This window comes from Ascidiella aspersa, chromosome 7 (assembly GCF_963924565.1).
Source record: "Ascidiella aspersa chromosome 7, kaAscAspe10.2, whole genome shotgun sequence".
In the NCBI taxonomy this organism is placed as follows: domain Eukaryota; kingdom Metazoa; phylum Chordata; class Ascidiacea; order Phlebobranchia; family Ascidiidae; genus Ascidiella; species Ascidiella aspersa.
The window spans coordinates 6,361,090-6,377,799 of NC_139453.1; the positions used below are offsets into that span (position 1 = coordinate 6,361,090).

At 37.9% G+C, this 16,710-nt stretch overlaps 3 protein-coding genes across 3 annotated transcripts; 2 read left to right on the forward strand and 1 right to left on the reverse strand.

Annotated features, from left to right (window-relative positions):
- The first annotated feature begins 697 nt into the window (after positions 1-697).
- LOC146137449 (integrator complex subunit 6-like) lies at positions 698-3,551 on the forward strand. Its single transcript, XM_083393262.1, has one exon. It carries the CDS (start codon positions 703-705, stop codon positions 3,262-3,264), a length of 2,562 nt encoding a protein of 853 aa, XP_083249388.1. The 5' UTR covers positions 698-702; the 3' UTR covers positions 3,265-3,551.
- Positions 3,552-8,802: 5,251 nt separating this feature from the next.
- On the forward strand, positions 8,803-12,152 carry LOC146137450 (lysine-specific demethylase 2A-like). The gene is made up of 2 exons (XM_083393261.1): positions 8,803-9,114; positions 9,443-12,152. Exons 1-2 carry the CDS (start codon positions 8,886-8,888, stop codon positions 11,878-11,880), a joined length of 2,667 nt encoding a protein of 888 aa, XP_083249387.1. The 5' UTR covers positions 8,803-8,885; the 3' UTR covers positions 11,881-12,152.
- A 1,103-nt stretch (positions 12,153-13,255) lies between these two features.
- Positions 13,256-14,890, reverse strand: LOC146137451 (F-box only protein 3-like). Its single transcript, XM_083393294.1, has 2 exons — positions 14,633-14,890; positions 13,256-14,322 (listed from the first exon to the last, which is right to left on the reverse strand). The coding sequence occupies exons 1-2, from the start codon at positions 14,888-14,890 to the stop codon at positions 13,399-13,401; spliced, it is 1,182 nt and encodes a 393-aa protein (XP_083249420.1). The 3' UTR covers positions 13,256-13,398.
- Positions 14,891-16,710: the final 1,820 nt, after the last annotated feature.

A 16,710-nucleotide genomic window follows, 5' to 3' on the forward strand; every position in this document is an offset into this window, starting at 1 on the left:
TGTTTTAATTAAATATTTTATCAATTTATGGCTTAAAATTAACTTATTTAGACTTCTTAACTTGGGCAGGTAATGTCTTGACTGGGACTAGACTTTGTTTTGTTTTTGTAGAAGACTTGACTTGACATAAGCTATTTTTTTAAATGACTCGAATTAAACAGTCATTTCAAATTGACTTGTTTACAACACTTTATTTTTGGTAAACTAGAATATTAACCAGCCTTATTCTATATTTTGCCGCAATAAAACAGATGTACAATGTATAGCGTATAAATAAGATTTTTATATATATAAATATATATGTTTATATACATTAGGTTTATTGCTCATGGGTGTAGAAGTAAAGTAGTATAAAAGAACAAAACATATGCAAGCTTCTATAGGGTGCAGAATGCAATCACCATTTCAACCAACGTAAACCAAAAATTACTGCGCCTTAGGGATGCTAGCGAAACACCAACGCGAGAAACACATGCACAAGTCTTGCACACTGCAGGGGAGTAGACTTAATGCGACAACAAAAACTGAGGGTACAAAATTAGTACAGTGGCTGACCTCCATGACATACATGTTCTGTTGTTGAAAAATCTATGTACAAAATCTAAAAAGGTGCATTAAACTGTTTTTTAATTTGACCATGATAACCCTTTACCTATATTTTGTTGATATAGGTGATTGCTAAATATTGTCCAAAAGTGCACAATGCAGACAATAGTGTTTCTCATTGACAATTCTGCGTCCATGAATCAGAGATGCTACATGGGAACAACGCTCCTGGACGTAGCAAAGAGTGCTGTTGAAACCTTTGTCAAGCAAAGATCAAATAGAACCGATAAGTATATGCTTGTGACATTGGATGAAGGCAACACAGCAATTAAGTCCGGTTGGAAAGATTGTCAAAATCATACCTTCACCTTAAATCGACTGAAAAATATAACAGCCGATGGCATCACGACTTTGGGACATGCGCTAAAGCTCTCATTTGACCTTCTAAGCATCAACCGTCATCTTTCGTGTATCGATACCTACGGACACGGCAGGAGTCCATTTTACCTTGAACCATCGATTATCATCGCAATCACAGACGGCGGAAAACTAAGCAATCGCTCCTCGGTGTTCGACGACCTGCATCTGCCCATGTCCAACTTACTCCCCGGCTCCGAGCTTACAAAGGAACCCTTCAGGTGGGACCAAAGGCTTTTCTCGTTGGTACTCCGGCTCCCCGCTACAGCGACTTACGAGCCGGAACAGCTGGGAAGCGTTCCGACCGACCGCTCGCCGATAAGTTTAATGTGCGAAGTGACAGGAGGCAGATCTTACTGCATTAAAACGCAGAAAACCCTGCTTCAATGCCTCGACTCGTTGGTGCAGAAAGTTCAATCCGGCGTCGTCGTCCACTTTGAGAAGTCAGATCGTAGCAAAGATGATGTGACCCTGAAGACCTCGGGCTCGGAGGAGAGCAAAGTTAATCCGAACGAGCCACTTTCCTGGCACTCCCTACACAGAATGATTTACGTGCGCCCATCTCCAAAAAGTGGAATGCCAATTGGACATTGGCCTCTTCCAGAGTCCTACTTTCCGGATCAAAATGCCCCTACCCTTCCCCCTAGAAGTGCCCACCCTGTGTTGAAGTTTATTTGTGACAATGTTGAGCCCCTTCTTTTGCCTAACTTCCCCTATGACAAGTATGAGCTTGAGCCTTCCCCATTAACCCAGATTCTTTTGGAGCAGAAAAACGCCCATATCTGTTGGCAGGTATATGTGGAAAATAGTGGCAAACAGACAAACTTATTTCACCCTTGTGGCTATCTGAAAGCAAGTTCAAGTCTCACCAGCGTCAACTTGTTCGTGATGCCCTACAATTACCCTGTGTTGTTGCCTCTCATTGATCAGCTAATCAAACAGAAAATGAAACCAGCACCAGACTGGAGAAGACAGTTTGAGGACTACCTTAAAACGGTGCCACATTACTATGTGACCCCACTGAGAAAATCACTCAAGCAAATTGGTGCTCATGCGTTGATACCAGAAGCTTTTGGAACCGGGTTAAGCTACTCTGTGAACATATACCTGAAAAAGCTAAAGGAACAAACCAAAACTACAGCAGAGAGGTTTAACACCACTTCAGCAGATGTCAACAGCAATCGCACAGGAGTTCTGCTCAAGCCAAGAACCAATTCGTTTTCGGTAGCTGCGCATTACAATTTCCAGAAGCTGCTGTCGGACATTGGAGATAGCAGAAGCCCATACAAGCGAGTGGAGGTCGACGAGTTTGCAGGTTTCCGAATTGGCGAGCACACACGGCAGAAGTTCTTGACGCGAGATTTCCACAACCCCTTCGACATTCCCAGAGACCGTCTCCTGCAGCAAGTACACAACATGGCCGTCAATTTTCGACAGGTCGTCCAGTCGTCAAACAACGGAAATAACGGCGGTGGTCTTGAACAGCTCGCCAACACCATGAGGATAAGGCTGCAGGACAGGGCCGGGATCCACAACCAGCCCATTGCGCAAATGGGGAACTACCAAGACTACGTTAAAAACCTTGCGGTCCCACTACGTGAGGCCAACCCTGATGTACCCAGGAGACAGCACACCTTCGGAAACCCGTTCAAGTTGGCAAAGGAAAAGGGGATTATGATCGACGAAACTGAAGATTACGACGGCCCGTCTGCATCCGGTCCCACAGGCAAGAGGAAGACTCAAGGAGATCACTCCGGTCCTCCGAGCAAGAGAAAAAGGCCATCGAGTCCGCATCCAAGGATGAGAGGCGATTTTCATCGATCTTTGAAGGATAAGAAGCCACCGGTGGAAGACCAGAAGCCCGCCGTAAAGTTGGCCCCAATTTTGGAGGAAAAAGTGGAGAACCCAGCTTTCCAAACTCCGACGGAGTACGACAGCGGATTCACCGATTCCTCACCGGTTCACAGTTCAAGCGAAAGCGAGATCTCCGACGTTGGCTCTGAAAGGTCGCTGGATAAAGCCGATAAAAATCCGGAGCAAATTTCCTCTTCGCAAGAATGGACGACCACCGACTCGGAGCTGCCATCCGAAGCCAAACTGCTCGATTCAAAGCGCAGGCAAATAGTCAAGCTGATACGGAGGCCTGGATTGCAGACTGATGAAATCAGGAAACTGCTCAAGGACGTTAAAGCCACCAAAGACGCCAAAGGCGCTTTCGCAGAACAGCTCATTAACGAGGCGGCCAGGTTTAAGCGAAAGATGATCCTTTCCTTGCTGCAAGATTTTGCAAAAAAGCTGTGATTTTTTTTTTGTTTTTTTCCGCCAAATTGCAATGACCTGTAAATTGTTGAATTTTAAGTGTTATGTACATCAAAAAATTTTGACCTTCTCCAAACTATTGGCGTTTACGCTTTTAAAACGATTTAAACACCGTTTGAAAATTTTTGTTAAAAAGTTAATTAAACACTCGAATTCAGTTTATTTACTGCGTTTTCAGAAAACATTTTCGCCTAAAAACGCATTTCTTTGTTGTCTAATCCACTGCAATATGTGACATTTAATACTTAATAAAACACTCATTTACTGTAGTCAAATCTCCAAACAAACTTCGAGCAGTTTTAATTTTCTAACTGAATGAGAGCCGTAGTGCGCCGGAATCTACTTACTTTTAATAAGAATTAGCATTGAGAGTTGTGGTTAGATGTTTATTTTTCGATCAGGTACAAAACATTCTCCATCCAAATTTTAATTATTAAAAATTCCTATTATGTTGCTAGAATGTCTTAGCCCATTAAAAAAATGTTTTTGCCCAAAGGCGTACGCCCTATCACAGTGGTCGGCAAACTTTTTTGTCGCAATCCAAAGTACTCTTTTCAGAGCTATTGATGGCCCACTACGTAAAACCGCCACCAAACACTGTCGGATTCAGGATATTTGATTTTAGTTGAAATATTATAGACGGCGCCTTGATGCCCAAAACACTGTGATGACAAAAAACGAAGAATATAAAAACGCGTTTTTTTTCGTTTGCATAAAGTTAAAGTTGGCAAAAAATATAGCTCGACAGGCACTCTTGGCACGCGGGCCTTTACGAACTCAGCCAATTTAACTTTTTTATGCCACACCAGAAAGTACATCGAACGTATCACGCGGCCCACAACTATATGACTAAGCTATATATTCAAAAGTAACTCGCGGCTCGCAGTTTGCCGACCACTGCCCTATCGTCAGGGTTTTTTAAGGTTTGGTTTGGGTGACCGCCAAGTAGTTTCAAGAGACCGCAAGTGTTTCATTTAAATACCAAAAAGTTGCAAGTCCAAAATTTGGGAAATCGCTGGAAATTTGAGGGGCCGTTTCGGTCCCCCAAAACAACTTAAAAAAACACTGCCTATCGCAACATAGGAAATAGAAGTTTGGGCAACTTAAACGATATAAAGTCGTTTTGCAGTTTGCGCAAATCGATTACTCGTCAACACCTGTCCAATGTAAAACTTTAGCCAAATAAACGAACTGGGTAGTATGCATACGGTTAATTTTTTTGACGTCTCGATAAGAAGTAACTTTGTGACGTCACATTTTAACGTATCCTTATGATGTTACGAAATGACGTAACTATGTGAGACGTGATCTCTGAAAAAAATGTCACGGCCCCCCAAACAAATAAATTCCAAGAACCACGCCTGCCAACAAGTATTGGGAAATTGAAAGAATGTCGTTTTTAACCTGCAGTCCACGAAATAAGGCACAAGCATATTGATTTAAAACTACCTTTAGGTGTAATCAATGCAAATCCGTAGTGATTAGTTACTTACTCCAATTACTCGAGGCCCGATACCGGCAAATTATATGTCCTAAGTACTAGTCCGCAGCCCAGCTTATACAAAATTTGTTCAATTTGCTTCCGTAAGCCAATATTTCTGCCCCAAAATTTTTATAAATTGAAAATAATATGTTTGTAAGTTGCTTCGCAATAGGGTATCTCCCCAAATTGACGTCATCATTTCAAAAAACCTACGTGACACCGATCATGTAAATAATGTCGTAACCTGTTTTGAAAAACGTTGAGCTAAGAAATATGTGCTGGTAACAAAAACCGGCATTACCAGTGTCTTCTATCTTTTTAAAGGTAAAAAACGCGTTTTTTCTAAAATGTATGCATTCAATGTTAACAACCGCAAAAAACAACATGTTTTGAAATGTTACAATGCCAACAGTGTCGGGGTATGTGACAAAATTTCACATAAAACAACTTTGTATTTTCAAGTTTAGTTCATGACAAAAAACGGCCGAATCCGTGTGAGTTTAAGTCGCGTCGACAAAGAACAAAATGTCACGCCAAATATTTTGCCTCGCCGCCGAATAACGTTTTCCATTTTGCTTGTTGGGTCGTACTGGAGTTCGTTGAACGCTTCAGTTTGCACGTGAATCCTTTTTATATTTTGGCTATTTATAACGCTACCCGCAAAAAATAGCCACGATAACAGGTCAAATAAAAAATTCAATATCGCGTTTCCGCGATTAACAAAAATGCCATAAAATAATCAAATACACCTATATATTTCTTTAACAACAAAATACTTCAAGTTAAACTCCAAAAGATAACATTTTTATATAAACTTTGACGACATGAGGCTGGAAAAATATCAAAATAAAAAGTCGTTTACCTGGTAGTGAAAACAAAATGAGAAAATCGCCATTTAGCCCTTTCCCCTTTACAAACAGTTAAATAATTGTTTAATTGTTTTTTAAGTATATATTTTTGTAAGTATATTTACTTTCTCAAATAACGACACTTTTGTGCTTTAAAACCAAGACTTTCCATTTCATGTTTTCCTAACTCAGAATCACTCACGACCCAACATGTAAAATTTCGGCAGGAAAACCTGATATTTCGGTTAATATTTTAGTATCACCAGATAAAATAGAAGCCAATATTTTATAAGAGTTTAAAACAGTTTTCAGTTTTTGATATTTGTCAATACATCAAGGCCCAACGCAAATTTTTATGCGCGATTTTGATTATCAGTTGCAGCCATATTGTGTTTTCGTCAACAAGATTTAGAAATTAACCTCAAGAAACAATATCTCTAACCTGTTTAAGTAGCTTTACATAAAATTTACCTTCTACAGGTTTTGGAAACGTTAACTTGGTGAGAGATTAGGAATGAAATCTTGTTTACACCAAGCGAAGTTAGCTCTTTGATTGACGGCTATGTCAGACTTTGTGTATGTTAGTCAATCGCAAGTCATTTTCTGTCAGTTTGTTGGTATAAAGTTAGCGTTTGGTCAATTTATCATGTGCAGTAGCTTTATATATATAGGTTTACATACTGCCTTTTGAGTAGTCCAGTTTGGAGTTTAAAAACTAATTTTAAAAACGAATGACAAGAGGTAAAAGCAGTTTGAAATTGTAGGCTGACACATTTGCAAACCGCAAACGTTTTTTCGAAAGTAATTTAGGACAAATCATGTAACAACAAATAATTTAAGTACCTACAGTTCTACACATTCAATTTTTTGAAGACATATAGCTATTTTTTTGGTGTGAAGTTCTTTCAAATACGGTTATTCATGTTTGACACTATGTAAATGTCTACACGGCCATCTAATTTGATGAATAATATTTTCTAGGAATAGATTATTTGGTCTTTAGCAAAAGTGTAAAATGTTTTAAAACCAGCCATCCTATATACTTTTGAGAGTGTTTTTGTTAAAAAAAAAGTGTTCCCAGCAAGTGAAAATCCATAAACTGACAGCAATGTATCCCATGTGAAGGTGAAATATCGACAGGGATTTTCTCTTCAGTTACAGTAAAATACAATATATATATGTTATAATTATACGAAAAATGTATTGTTTGTAAGTTGCTTTCTAAAAGGTAATCTCCCCGAATTGACGTCATCATTTGAAAATAGCCTACGTGACACACGCCGATTTGACAATGTGGTAATTGAGTGTGAAAACTTTTTGATAAGAGATACTAGCTCTTAGCTGGTTTGAGAGACGGAATTATCAGCCATTTTTTCCGGTGAAATGTAGGACAAACCGCCATTTTTGAAATGTTTTCATTCCAGGCTAGCAACAACGAAAAGTATCACGTGTTTAAATGTTATGAAGCTCACTTTGTTGACGTGTTTCATTAATATTTTCAAAATAACAACTGGTTATTTTCAGTTTCGCCATATGAAAAATGCGCTCGAATCCGTGTGAGTTTAAGGCGCATCGCAAATGAACAAAGAGCCACGCCAAACATTTTGCCTCGCCGCCGAATATTTTAACCTTTTTGCATGTTGGGTTGAACTTTTGTGCTTTCAGTGGTTCATTTTGCACGCAAATCCTTTCGTAGAATTTAGTTATTCAAAAAGCAACCCGCACAAATTTCCCGCCTTAACAGGCCCGTTCAAAACTTGAACGTGCACATCGCGTCTTCGCAAATATGAAAAAAACACCATAAAATAACAAACGACAACTATAGCTTTCTTCTAAAATTATTGATTTTAATTGAAATTCATAATGCAAAAATTAAAATTTAATTTTCGATCAATATAAAGCTAGAAAAATAAAACAATCTCAATCAAAATCCGATTCATGCAATCACAAAAGTGGAAACGAACCGTCCAAATAACGTTTTAGGCCCTTTTTCTAACCACAAACAATTTTAATATGTTTTTACAGTTTTATGAAGTATACTCGTTTTACAAAATAATTTTACTTCAATATATTAAGAAACTTTTGCACTTTAGAAACACGATTTTTCATCGACTAGTTGCCATGTCAGAATGACTCGCGACCCAACATGTAAAATTTTGACAACAAAATCTAATATCATATTAAAAATTTTGGTTCAGTCACTTAAAATAGTTGCTAATTGTTCATTTAAAATTAAAACCATTTTAGTTTTTCATTTTTGGCAATATGCACAGCCCGAACGCGAATTTTTATGCGCGATTTTTGATCAGCAGTTGCAGCCTTACAGTGTTTTCGTCAACCAGATTTAGAATTAAACCTCAAGAAACAAAAATTCAAAACAATTTAGTTATTGCATTTAAAAAATACCATCTACTGGTTTTAAAAAAGCTAACTTGGAGAGAGAAAAAGCAAGAAACCTTATTTTAACCCGGCGAAGGCAGCTCTTTGATTGACGGCTGTATTACCATGTGTATGTCAACTATGAGTCAATCGCAATATATATTTTTGGGCAGTTTTTGACATTTCAGTATGGTATTGTAGTATAAATAGCCTAATAATGATTTTCTTGTATTTCACCTTTTGAATAGTTTTGAATGGAAAATAGCAATTGTAAACACGAATCCAGTGAGTAACAGCAATTTGGTATATAGGCTGACACATTTGCAAACCACAGACGTTTCACAAGGTATTTTTTATCAAAATCAGGTCACAACAAATATAGCTTAGCAATTGAAATATTACAGTATTTTTGTAATCACATGAAGCTGGTATTTTGGTGTGTAAGTTCATTTAAAAAGACGTTTTTTCATGTTTGACATTGTAAATAGCTGCAAGTCGGCCAGCCATTTTGAATATTGGAATTTTTAAAAACATAATATTTGGTCTTAAATGAAAGTGTAAAAAGCCTTAAATCCAGGCATCATATATGATGTTGAGAGTGTTCTATTAAAAAATGATTTCCAGCAAAGTGAAAAACCATTAACTGACAGCAGTGTGTGATAAGTTGAATTGACGGCAGGTATTTTCTCCTTAGTAGCCACGCACTGCGCGTTTGCAAGTTTTGCGTAGTGTTGACGTTTAGGATTGCTCGGCCGTAACTGACTCTCGTTTTCTGTATCCACAGCCTATATGTAATATAACTAAGCGTATAGCAATAGGTGGCTTACAGTTTGCTGAAAACACAGCCAAAACTCTGACGTTTAAACCACGAGTGTGCAAAGAGCATCGCCGTAATGAGCGACCGATATTTGCGTCACAAAACCGTGCCGGTTTATGACGACGATGACGCCGTTATGGACGAGATTGACGGCAAGCGGACCTACGACGTTCAGGATAAGCTCAAGAACCCGAAGTACGACGCAGAATGCGTGCTGGAACTGGAAGGCTCCGAAATGACGTTCGAGCGCATTCAGAAGCTCGGCCTGACCAACCCGATAAGGATCAAAGTCAAAGACGGCCTGGGTGGGTTGTGCTGCTGTTGTTGTTGCAAACACGATAGCGCGTTTGTTTGTTTGACATTCATTATAATTTAACAATTAAATTGGTGTTATTTTAAGAGAATTGTAGTTTGGTAATGTGTAATCTTTATGATTAAAAAATTAAAATCCTGAGAATAGAAAAACTATAAGATTATTTATGGTATAAACTACAAAACTATTTGTGCAAAATAGATAAATATATGGCTGTAAATAAAATAATACTGTTCTCGAGTAATTGCAACTTTTTTAAAATTTTTGGTAATTTGTTAAATATCGCTTCAAAACAATTAATTTTTTATACTTTTTTCCAGGACTGACTGTCCCTGACAGTTCTACCTTCAGCGTATCCAATGTGCGAGCTTTGGTTGGGGGTAGAAGGATGGTTGACGTGATGGAATGCAAGACACAAAGAGCACTGGAGATGTCCATGCGTGACTTTGAACACTACTTTGAGGGTAAAGACAGGAGACACATCTACAACGTCATTTCCCTGGAATTCTCGCAGTCACGCCTGGAATCCTTTGTTCAGAGGCCAAAGGTCATCGACTGCTTGGACTGGATCGACCTGGTTTGGCCACAGCACCTAAAGATGACCCAGATCGAGCAAACCAACAAGCTGCAGCACATGAAGTACCCCAAAGTGCAGAAGTACTGCCTGATGTCGGTGGCTGGATGCTACACTGACTTTCACATAGACTTTGGTGGCACCTCGGTTTGGTATCACATCCTTAAGGGCGGAAAAATATTCTGGCTGATAGAGCCAAATAACGAAAATCTTGGACTTTATGAAAGGTGGACAATGTCTGGCAACCAGGGTGACATTTTCTTCGGCGACATGGTTTCGAAATGCCAAAGACTTGAACTTGAAGCTGGCAATTCTTTAATTATACCTAGCGGCTGGATTCATGCAGTCTACACACCACTTGATTCTATTGTTTTCGGTGGTAACTTCTTGCATTCTTTCAATATTCCAATGCAGCTACGGATTGCGCAAATAGAAGAGAGGCTGCATGTGCCTAACAGATTCCGGTTTCCATTTTTCTCCGAAGTCCTGTGGTATGCTCTCGAAAGGTACGTTCACTGCTTGACTGGAAACACTTTTCTCGATGATGAATTTCAAGGTGAAAATATGCTTGGACAGGGATCAAAGAATCACGGCGAAGAAAAAGAGAACAAAGAGTATGTTCACCTCACTCCTTTCGAATACAAGGGGTTGCAGAAAATGATAGAAACACTGGAGTATTTACCAAGAAATAAAAAGTGTGTCCCAGATGGCATAATTAGACCTGAAGAGTTGCTTCAAGCAGGAAAAACATTGCTGGACCATCATTCAGGTGACGATTTCGAACTTGCAATTACAGGAAAAGCAAAAGCCTTCTGGCCAGTTGTAAAAAAAATGGATTTTGCTAAGTTGCCTAAGAAACCCCGCTTGTACAGTACATCGACGCCATCGCAAAAGAAAACACCAAGCGGGATGCGTGTACGAAGAGTGCGTTGCAAGCAATGCGAAGCGTGTCAAAGAGGCGATTGCATGGAGTGCGTGTTTTGCAAAGATATGCGTAAATATGGAGGGCCTGGTACCATGAAGCAAACCTGTATTTTAAGACGCTGCGTGAATCCGATTCTACCCTCAACAGTTAAAGACGAACCCATCCCAGATGTGACAAGTCAGCCAACACCACCTGACACTCCACAGACACCAACGCCAACCCCAAAACCAAACAAGCGAGGTAAAAAGCGGGTTGGTTCAAATGAATTTGAAACGCCGGTAAAAATAACCAAAGTAGAAACGGACATAAGTCTTATGGAAGAGGAAGAAATATCACCACCGTCTCGACCGGCTGTTCCACGCATCTTTGTGTCCCGAGTTTCCATCAACGAGCTTTCGAAATACGCTGTGAGGCCACCAGAACCCCTTCCAACTCAACAGGATAATCCTGATTTGAGCGAAAAGGCATGGATGAGCGTGTTTCAATATCTACCGCAAACAACGCTGATAAAATGCATGTGCGTGTGCAAGGACTTTCTAAGGTGGTGTGCCTTGCCAAAATTTTGGGAAAAAGTAGATCTTACAAACAAGAAAGTTAACAGCATCCTTCTGCCAACACTTGTGCGAAGGGCTCCGAAGATTCTTAATCTCTCGCAAACCAACATTACCTATCGCCAGTTACTCTGGCTTCTTGAAAGATCTCCAGCAATCCGTGAACTGACTCTGGTGCGATGTTCTTGGGCGGCTGCAGCTGCCTTAGCAACCGCTTCTTGTCCTCCATTGAGACTCCTGGATCTGTCTTGGACGACAGGATTTACCGATTCGCATCTCAAGCAGCTCTTGTCTACTGCGAATGACGCCAGACCTGGACAAGAACTGAAAAACACAAGACTCCAGTTTTGCGAAGAGCTTTCGCTTGCCGGGACAGATATCACAAACGCTGGAGTTAAGCTAATTGTCAGCACACTCCCATATCTAAAAACTCTAAACCTTAGCTTTTGTCAAATAACTGACGAATGTTTTAAGCATCTGCTGAATCCAAAGGGAGAAGAACAGTCAAAACTGCACACCATCATTGCTCAGCATTGTCATAAGCTCACAGATGGCGCCTTGGAAAATCCGATGACTCTTCAGCGAGTTATTGAAATCGATTTTCGTGGGAATCAACAAATTACCGAAAATGCGTGCAATGAGTTTATCGAAATGTCAGATCTTGATTTGTCCCAACCGGAAAGTTTGTTAATTAAGGGTCTGCAGTAAAATGATTATTTTATTTTCTAGTGGTACAATAAATTGTGTTTTGTGCATGATATACAGAATATTTGTTATGTATAGAAGCACATTTTGATTTTTGTAGGTTATGCCAAAGTAGTTATTGTTTTGTTAGATTTTGTTTAAAAATTGTGGTCAGTCATAAGTTTAATTTTAGTTGTGGTGTACATATTTTAAGTTTCATTCATTGTTTGCATGATTCAACTTCTTTTCTGTTAAATAAAAATGCATTGAGTTGTACCTATATAACTATTTTACAATTTTCCACAGAACAGCATTCACATCTTGACTAATTATAATTAATAGTAAATGTACAATCAATCTACACATAGAATAAAATAGTATTCCGTTGAGTTCTTTATTGGTAGATAACCAAAAAACGTTAAACATTTTTAATCATAAACGGTGTATCAACTTTAAAATCATTCAAAGTAAATTATTAACATACCAAACTATAATTGAGTTGCCACTTAATTTTTCTAAATTGTAAATTATTTTTAGGTTTGAAATTATCATACATAAAAATAGCATTTTCTCAAATATGAACGTCTATCTGATTTAGTTCAACTACTCAGTTGGAAACTTTTTAACATTATAAACTAATACACATCACTATATACAATCTTTATTCGCTGCACCTATTATACTTATTCTATTTCAATGTTGTGATGAAACTGATAACAAACGGATCACGTGACTTTAAGCACGGGAATTACCCATACAGAGCCAAATCCCAAGTTCATTGCTAATTTTAGTATAAAAATGCTTAGTGTTTTGACTTTTGCGTTCTGTTATATTTTAAATAAAAAAAGATTGGTTTTAAAACATCAATGTTGTTCGGGAGTAGTAGGATCTCATGCACAACTGGTAAGTTGTATAAAAGGTTTGTAATGAAATGTTGTAGCAGCCTATTATATTTGTAAAAAGTGCGAAAATAAAATTTAATGTTCACGCTATAATACCTAATGAAACATGATTTTGTGACTTGTGTTTACTGTTAAAGCTATTTAAATAAATTTTGAAAGTACACTAGATGTCGCTGTTCTGTGATTTAGAATGTTATTTTCTCCATTATTAGGTTTTTCTGTAACAAATTTTTCTGCTTGAATCTTTGAGAAAATCACCCTGCACTTTTAAGAAACACATTTTATGTTTATATAATTAGACCTTTTTAACTAGGTATGTTTATCTAATTTAATTAGGTATGTCTATCTGTCTTACCGATTCAGCATCTGTTAACAACAAGAAGTAACAAAACACAGTTAAATCCGCAATACAATCTAATGTTAGGCTTACATAAACATCTAAAGTTAATTTACCTTCTTTAACCTCACTATTCTCATATGTCAGGTAAAAATCAATTCTCAGGCATAGTTGTTATTATGTCGTAAAAAATGTTGACAATACTTGACACAAAGATAGCAATAAAGTAAATAGAAAAACAATTTTAAGTGTAGAAAAGGTAGTAGAAATTATTCGTAAAACTAACGTCATTAACACATTGATTTAATGTGAGTACTTTTTCCATGGTCTGTACATTTTAAATTCCGGACATAAAACGTTAAACTTAAACTCAGGATCATTTAGGCGATACATCACAAAGTGACCCTTCATAGAGCCGCTATCTTTGAAGCAGGTCATACTCTGCCAGCAATACTTGGCCCCCGGTGTCATCACAGGGTATTCACCAACAACTCCACTACCGGAAATTGTTTCAGTTTCGTGGGTGAAATCATCGGTAACTTGCCAAAATCTGCTCTCCAATTTGCAGGAATGCTCCTTAGGGGCATCCGCCGCCATTTCCATTGATATAAAATAGTCATATCTGGCTTGGTTTTTATAGCATGGACCAAAAGCCCACCTGACTGTTACTGTGATGTGCCCAGTGGTCGCTTTAACCTCGGTACAGGCATCATACACCATAAGCTTACCATCAAGTAAAAAGTAAGAGTTTGAGGTCAGCTTTGCAGAAAAATCTGCCAACCATTGACCAAACGACTCTGCAACAAGAAACAAGTCTGCTCCTTTAAATAAAGAAACTGCCAAAACTAGATTTTTACCCGAGGTACGGTTTTCGTCTAAAAGTTGCACAAAGTCAAAAACTATTTCCCGTTTAAAGGAACTTGTTATGTGGATCTGACTGGTTTCATGATACAAAATACTGACATCTTCCAAAGGAAGCAAAAAGTTCCGAACAAAGCGGTCATCGCCCAAATCAGTCTGATCATACAGGTGGCCTAAAAGAGGAATTCCACAGTTCTGCCCTTTGTGTATTTTATATGACAGCCTCAGGTCCAATGGTAGTTTAATTCTGTGCAGATTTTCAAATTCCTCGAGTTCTTCTTCCGTGGCGCTGCACTGCAAATCAATTTGCTCCAACATACAATTGTCTCTGTACCATGTTTCAATGCTGTTCCATGCACCTTTAACCTGCAAGGAAAATAAGTGAAACTATAAAAAAAGAAATTGGAGTGATTGAAACATGGTTGCTAACTATAAGGTATTGATAGATGTGTTTATGTAATGGTTATCATTGCGACCAAATGTCGGTTGTTTAATTTTGCTTTCCATTTATTTATTTCACTCTTAACCGTGTACCTACACATGTATTCTGAGGATATTGCGATCAGGGAACAGCGGACTTGTTTAAGTCCATAAAAAGTGAACAAATAAGCCTTGTTAAAACAGATAATTCAACTAAAATTTTTTTATTTTTTTGAAGATAATTATTAATGCATACCTGGCGATAAACACCAATGTATTTTCCATTTTCCTTGTAAATTTCCTGGAATTCCTCTTTCCAGGAGTTTTTGGTTTGCAATTTGTCAACTAGCCAGAAGTATTTACACTGCGGTTTCCAGATTTCATTGCTTGAGGCCACTTCATTCCATTGTTTGCAGACCTCGCTCACCCTTATCAAGGTTGAGTATTTTAAATACTTGAATACCTCGTAGAGCACAATACCTGATACGATTCTATCTACTTCAACAATCTCCATGTTCTAAACTTGAACGCAAAACAATTGACCTACGCAAAAAACAAAAGATTAGAAATAAGATAAATATTAGAATTATTCAATAGAATTGTGAAACATTTGGCACTAACACTTTGCATAGAAACCAATAAATAAACAAGTAATTACAAATATAAAATCTGATTGAATGGATTACATATAATATTACTATGCATTAAAAGATGTACGCCATACATTAGAAATAAGTTTTTGGAAAATATGATTTGCTAAATCATGAGCGTTGATTTTCATGCCATTAAGCCACCAGTGATTTCAAGCGACGCTCCATTTACATAAGAACTTTCATCACTTGCAAGAAACAAGCAAGCATTCGCAACTTCAACAGGTTTTCCAAAACGCTGCATCGGATTCATTTGCAAACTGGCCTCAAGATAGGCCTTATTAATGCCATCGAGGATTGGTGTTTCAATGAAACCAGGCAGTACAGCATTGCACCTGACGCCGAACCTGGCCGTCTCAATGCAAGTTGACTTGGTAAAAGCAACCACTCCAGCTTTAGCAGCAGCGTAACTAGAAAGATGACTCATTCCCATTTTTCCAGCTAGGCTGGCGATGTTCACGATACTGGCGTCTGCGCTTTTCTTGTCGCTTCCAAGCTCCAGTCGCTGCAGAAATTCCTTAGTAAAGTTGAACACGCTGTTTAGGTTCAAACCCACCACAAAATCAAAATCAGACGTGGTGGTTTTGACAATTGAGGAGTCACGTCCGCCACCAGCAGAATTGATTAGGACATTGCAATTCTGTCCGAAATGAGATTTGGTTGTAGAAAATGTTTCAGAAGCTGCAGTTTCTTTAACCACGTTGCACTGCAGCATGGCCACATTGTGATTATATTTATCATTCAGTTTTTGGTAAGAATCTTCAAGTGTTTCTTGATTGCGATCCACCATCATAACTCTGGAACCTTCTGCCAGAAAGCGTTCGCAAACAGCTTTTCCAATGCCACTTGCAGCTCCAGTAACTACAGCCACTTTTCCGTTTAACCTACCAACTTGTGCCATTTTTTATACTGGAAAAAAGCAAGATTCTTGTTAATAATTATAAAACTTACCATACATACATGTATGGCTACTTTGCTTGGTGCACTTATTTTTTAAAACCTAATATCATAAATTTCCTTGTTATGAATTTTTTTAAGTTGTTAAATGTTGAATTAGCCGTGTTGTAATGACTTAAGTCAAATGACTTGTCTTTTGGGCAAATGACTTGGGTTAAAATAAATTGTTTTAATTAAGCAACTAATTATAAAATTGCGTTATTTAGCCCAATCTTTGTACATAAAAGAATTTGCTTGTTAGTTTCTCATAATAATCTTAGGAGTTTGCCGGTTTTCATAATTTAAAGTTTTATTTTTTTGACAAGGGCTGGACTTGAAGTTGACTTGCTCTAATTATGGCTTGATTGGGCTTGACTTGGGCAACCGATGACTTGGACTGGGACTTGACTTGTTATTTATTCAAAAAGACTTGACTTGTACTTAAGTTATTTTCCGAATGACTTGACTGGGTCATTTCAAAATGACTTGTTTACAACACTGTGTATTAGTGAGGTATAAAGAAAATATTTGAATGAAATATTTGGCAATCCCATTAAATCAGCAAACAGTATTAAAATAATTTTACTTTAAAATTGTTACAAACAAGTCTGATAAAAGTCAATATGAAACACAAAGAAAATTGAAGTATGCTAAGCTGCAATTGATTTAATCTTCTAATTGTAATAGGTTTAATTGCACATAAGAAAACAGTTCAACAAACTGATGAAGAATTGAGGATGACAATTTC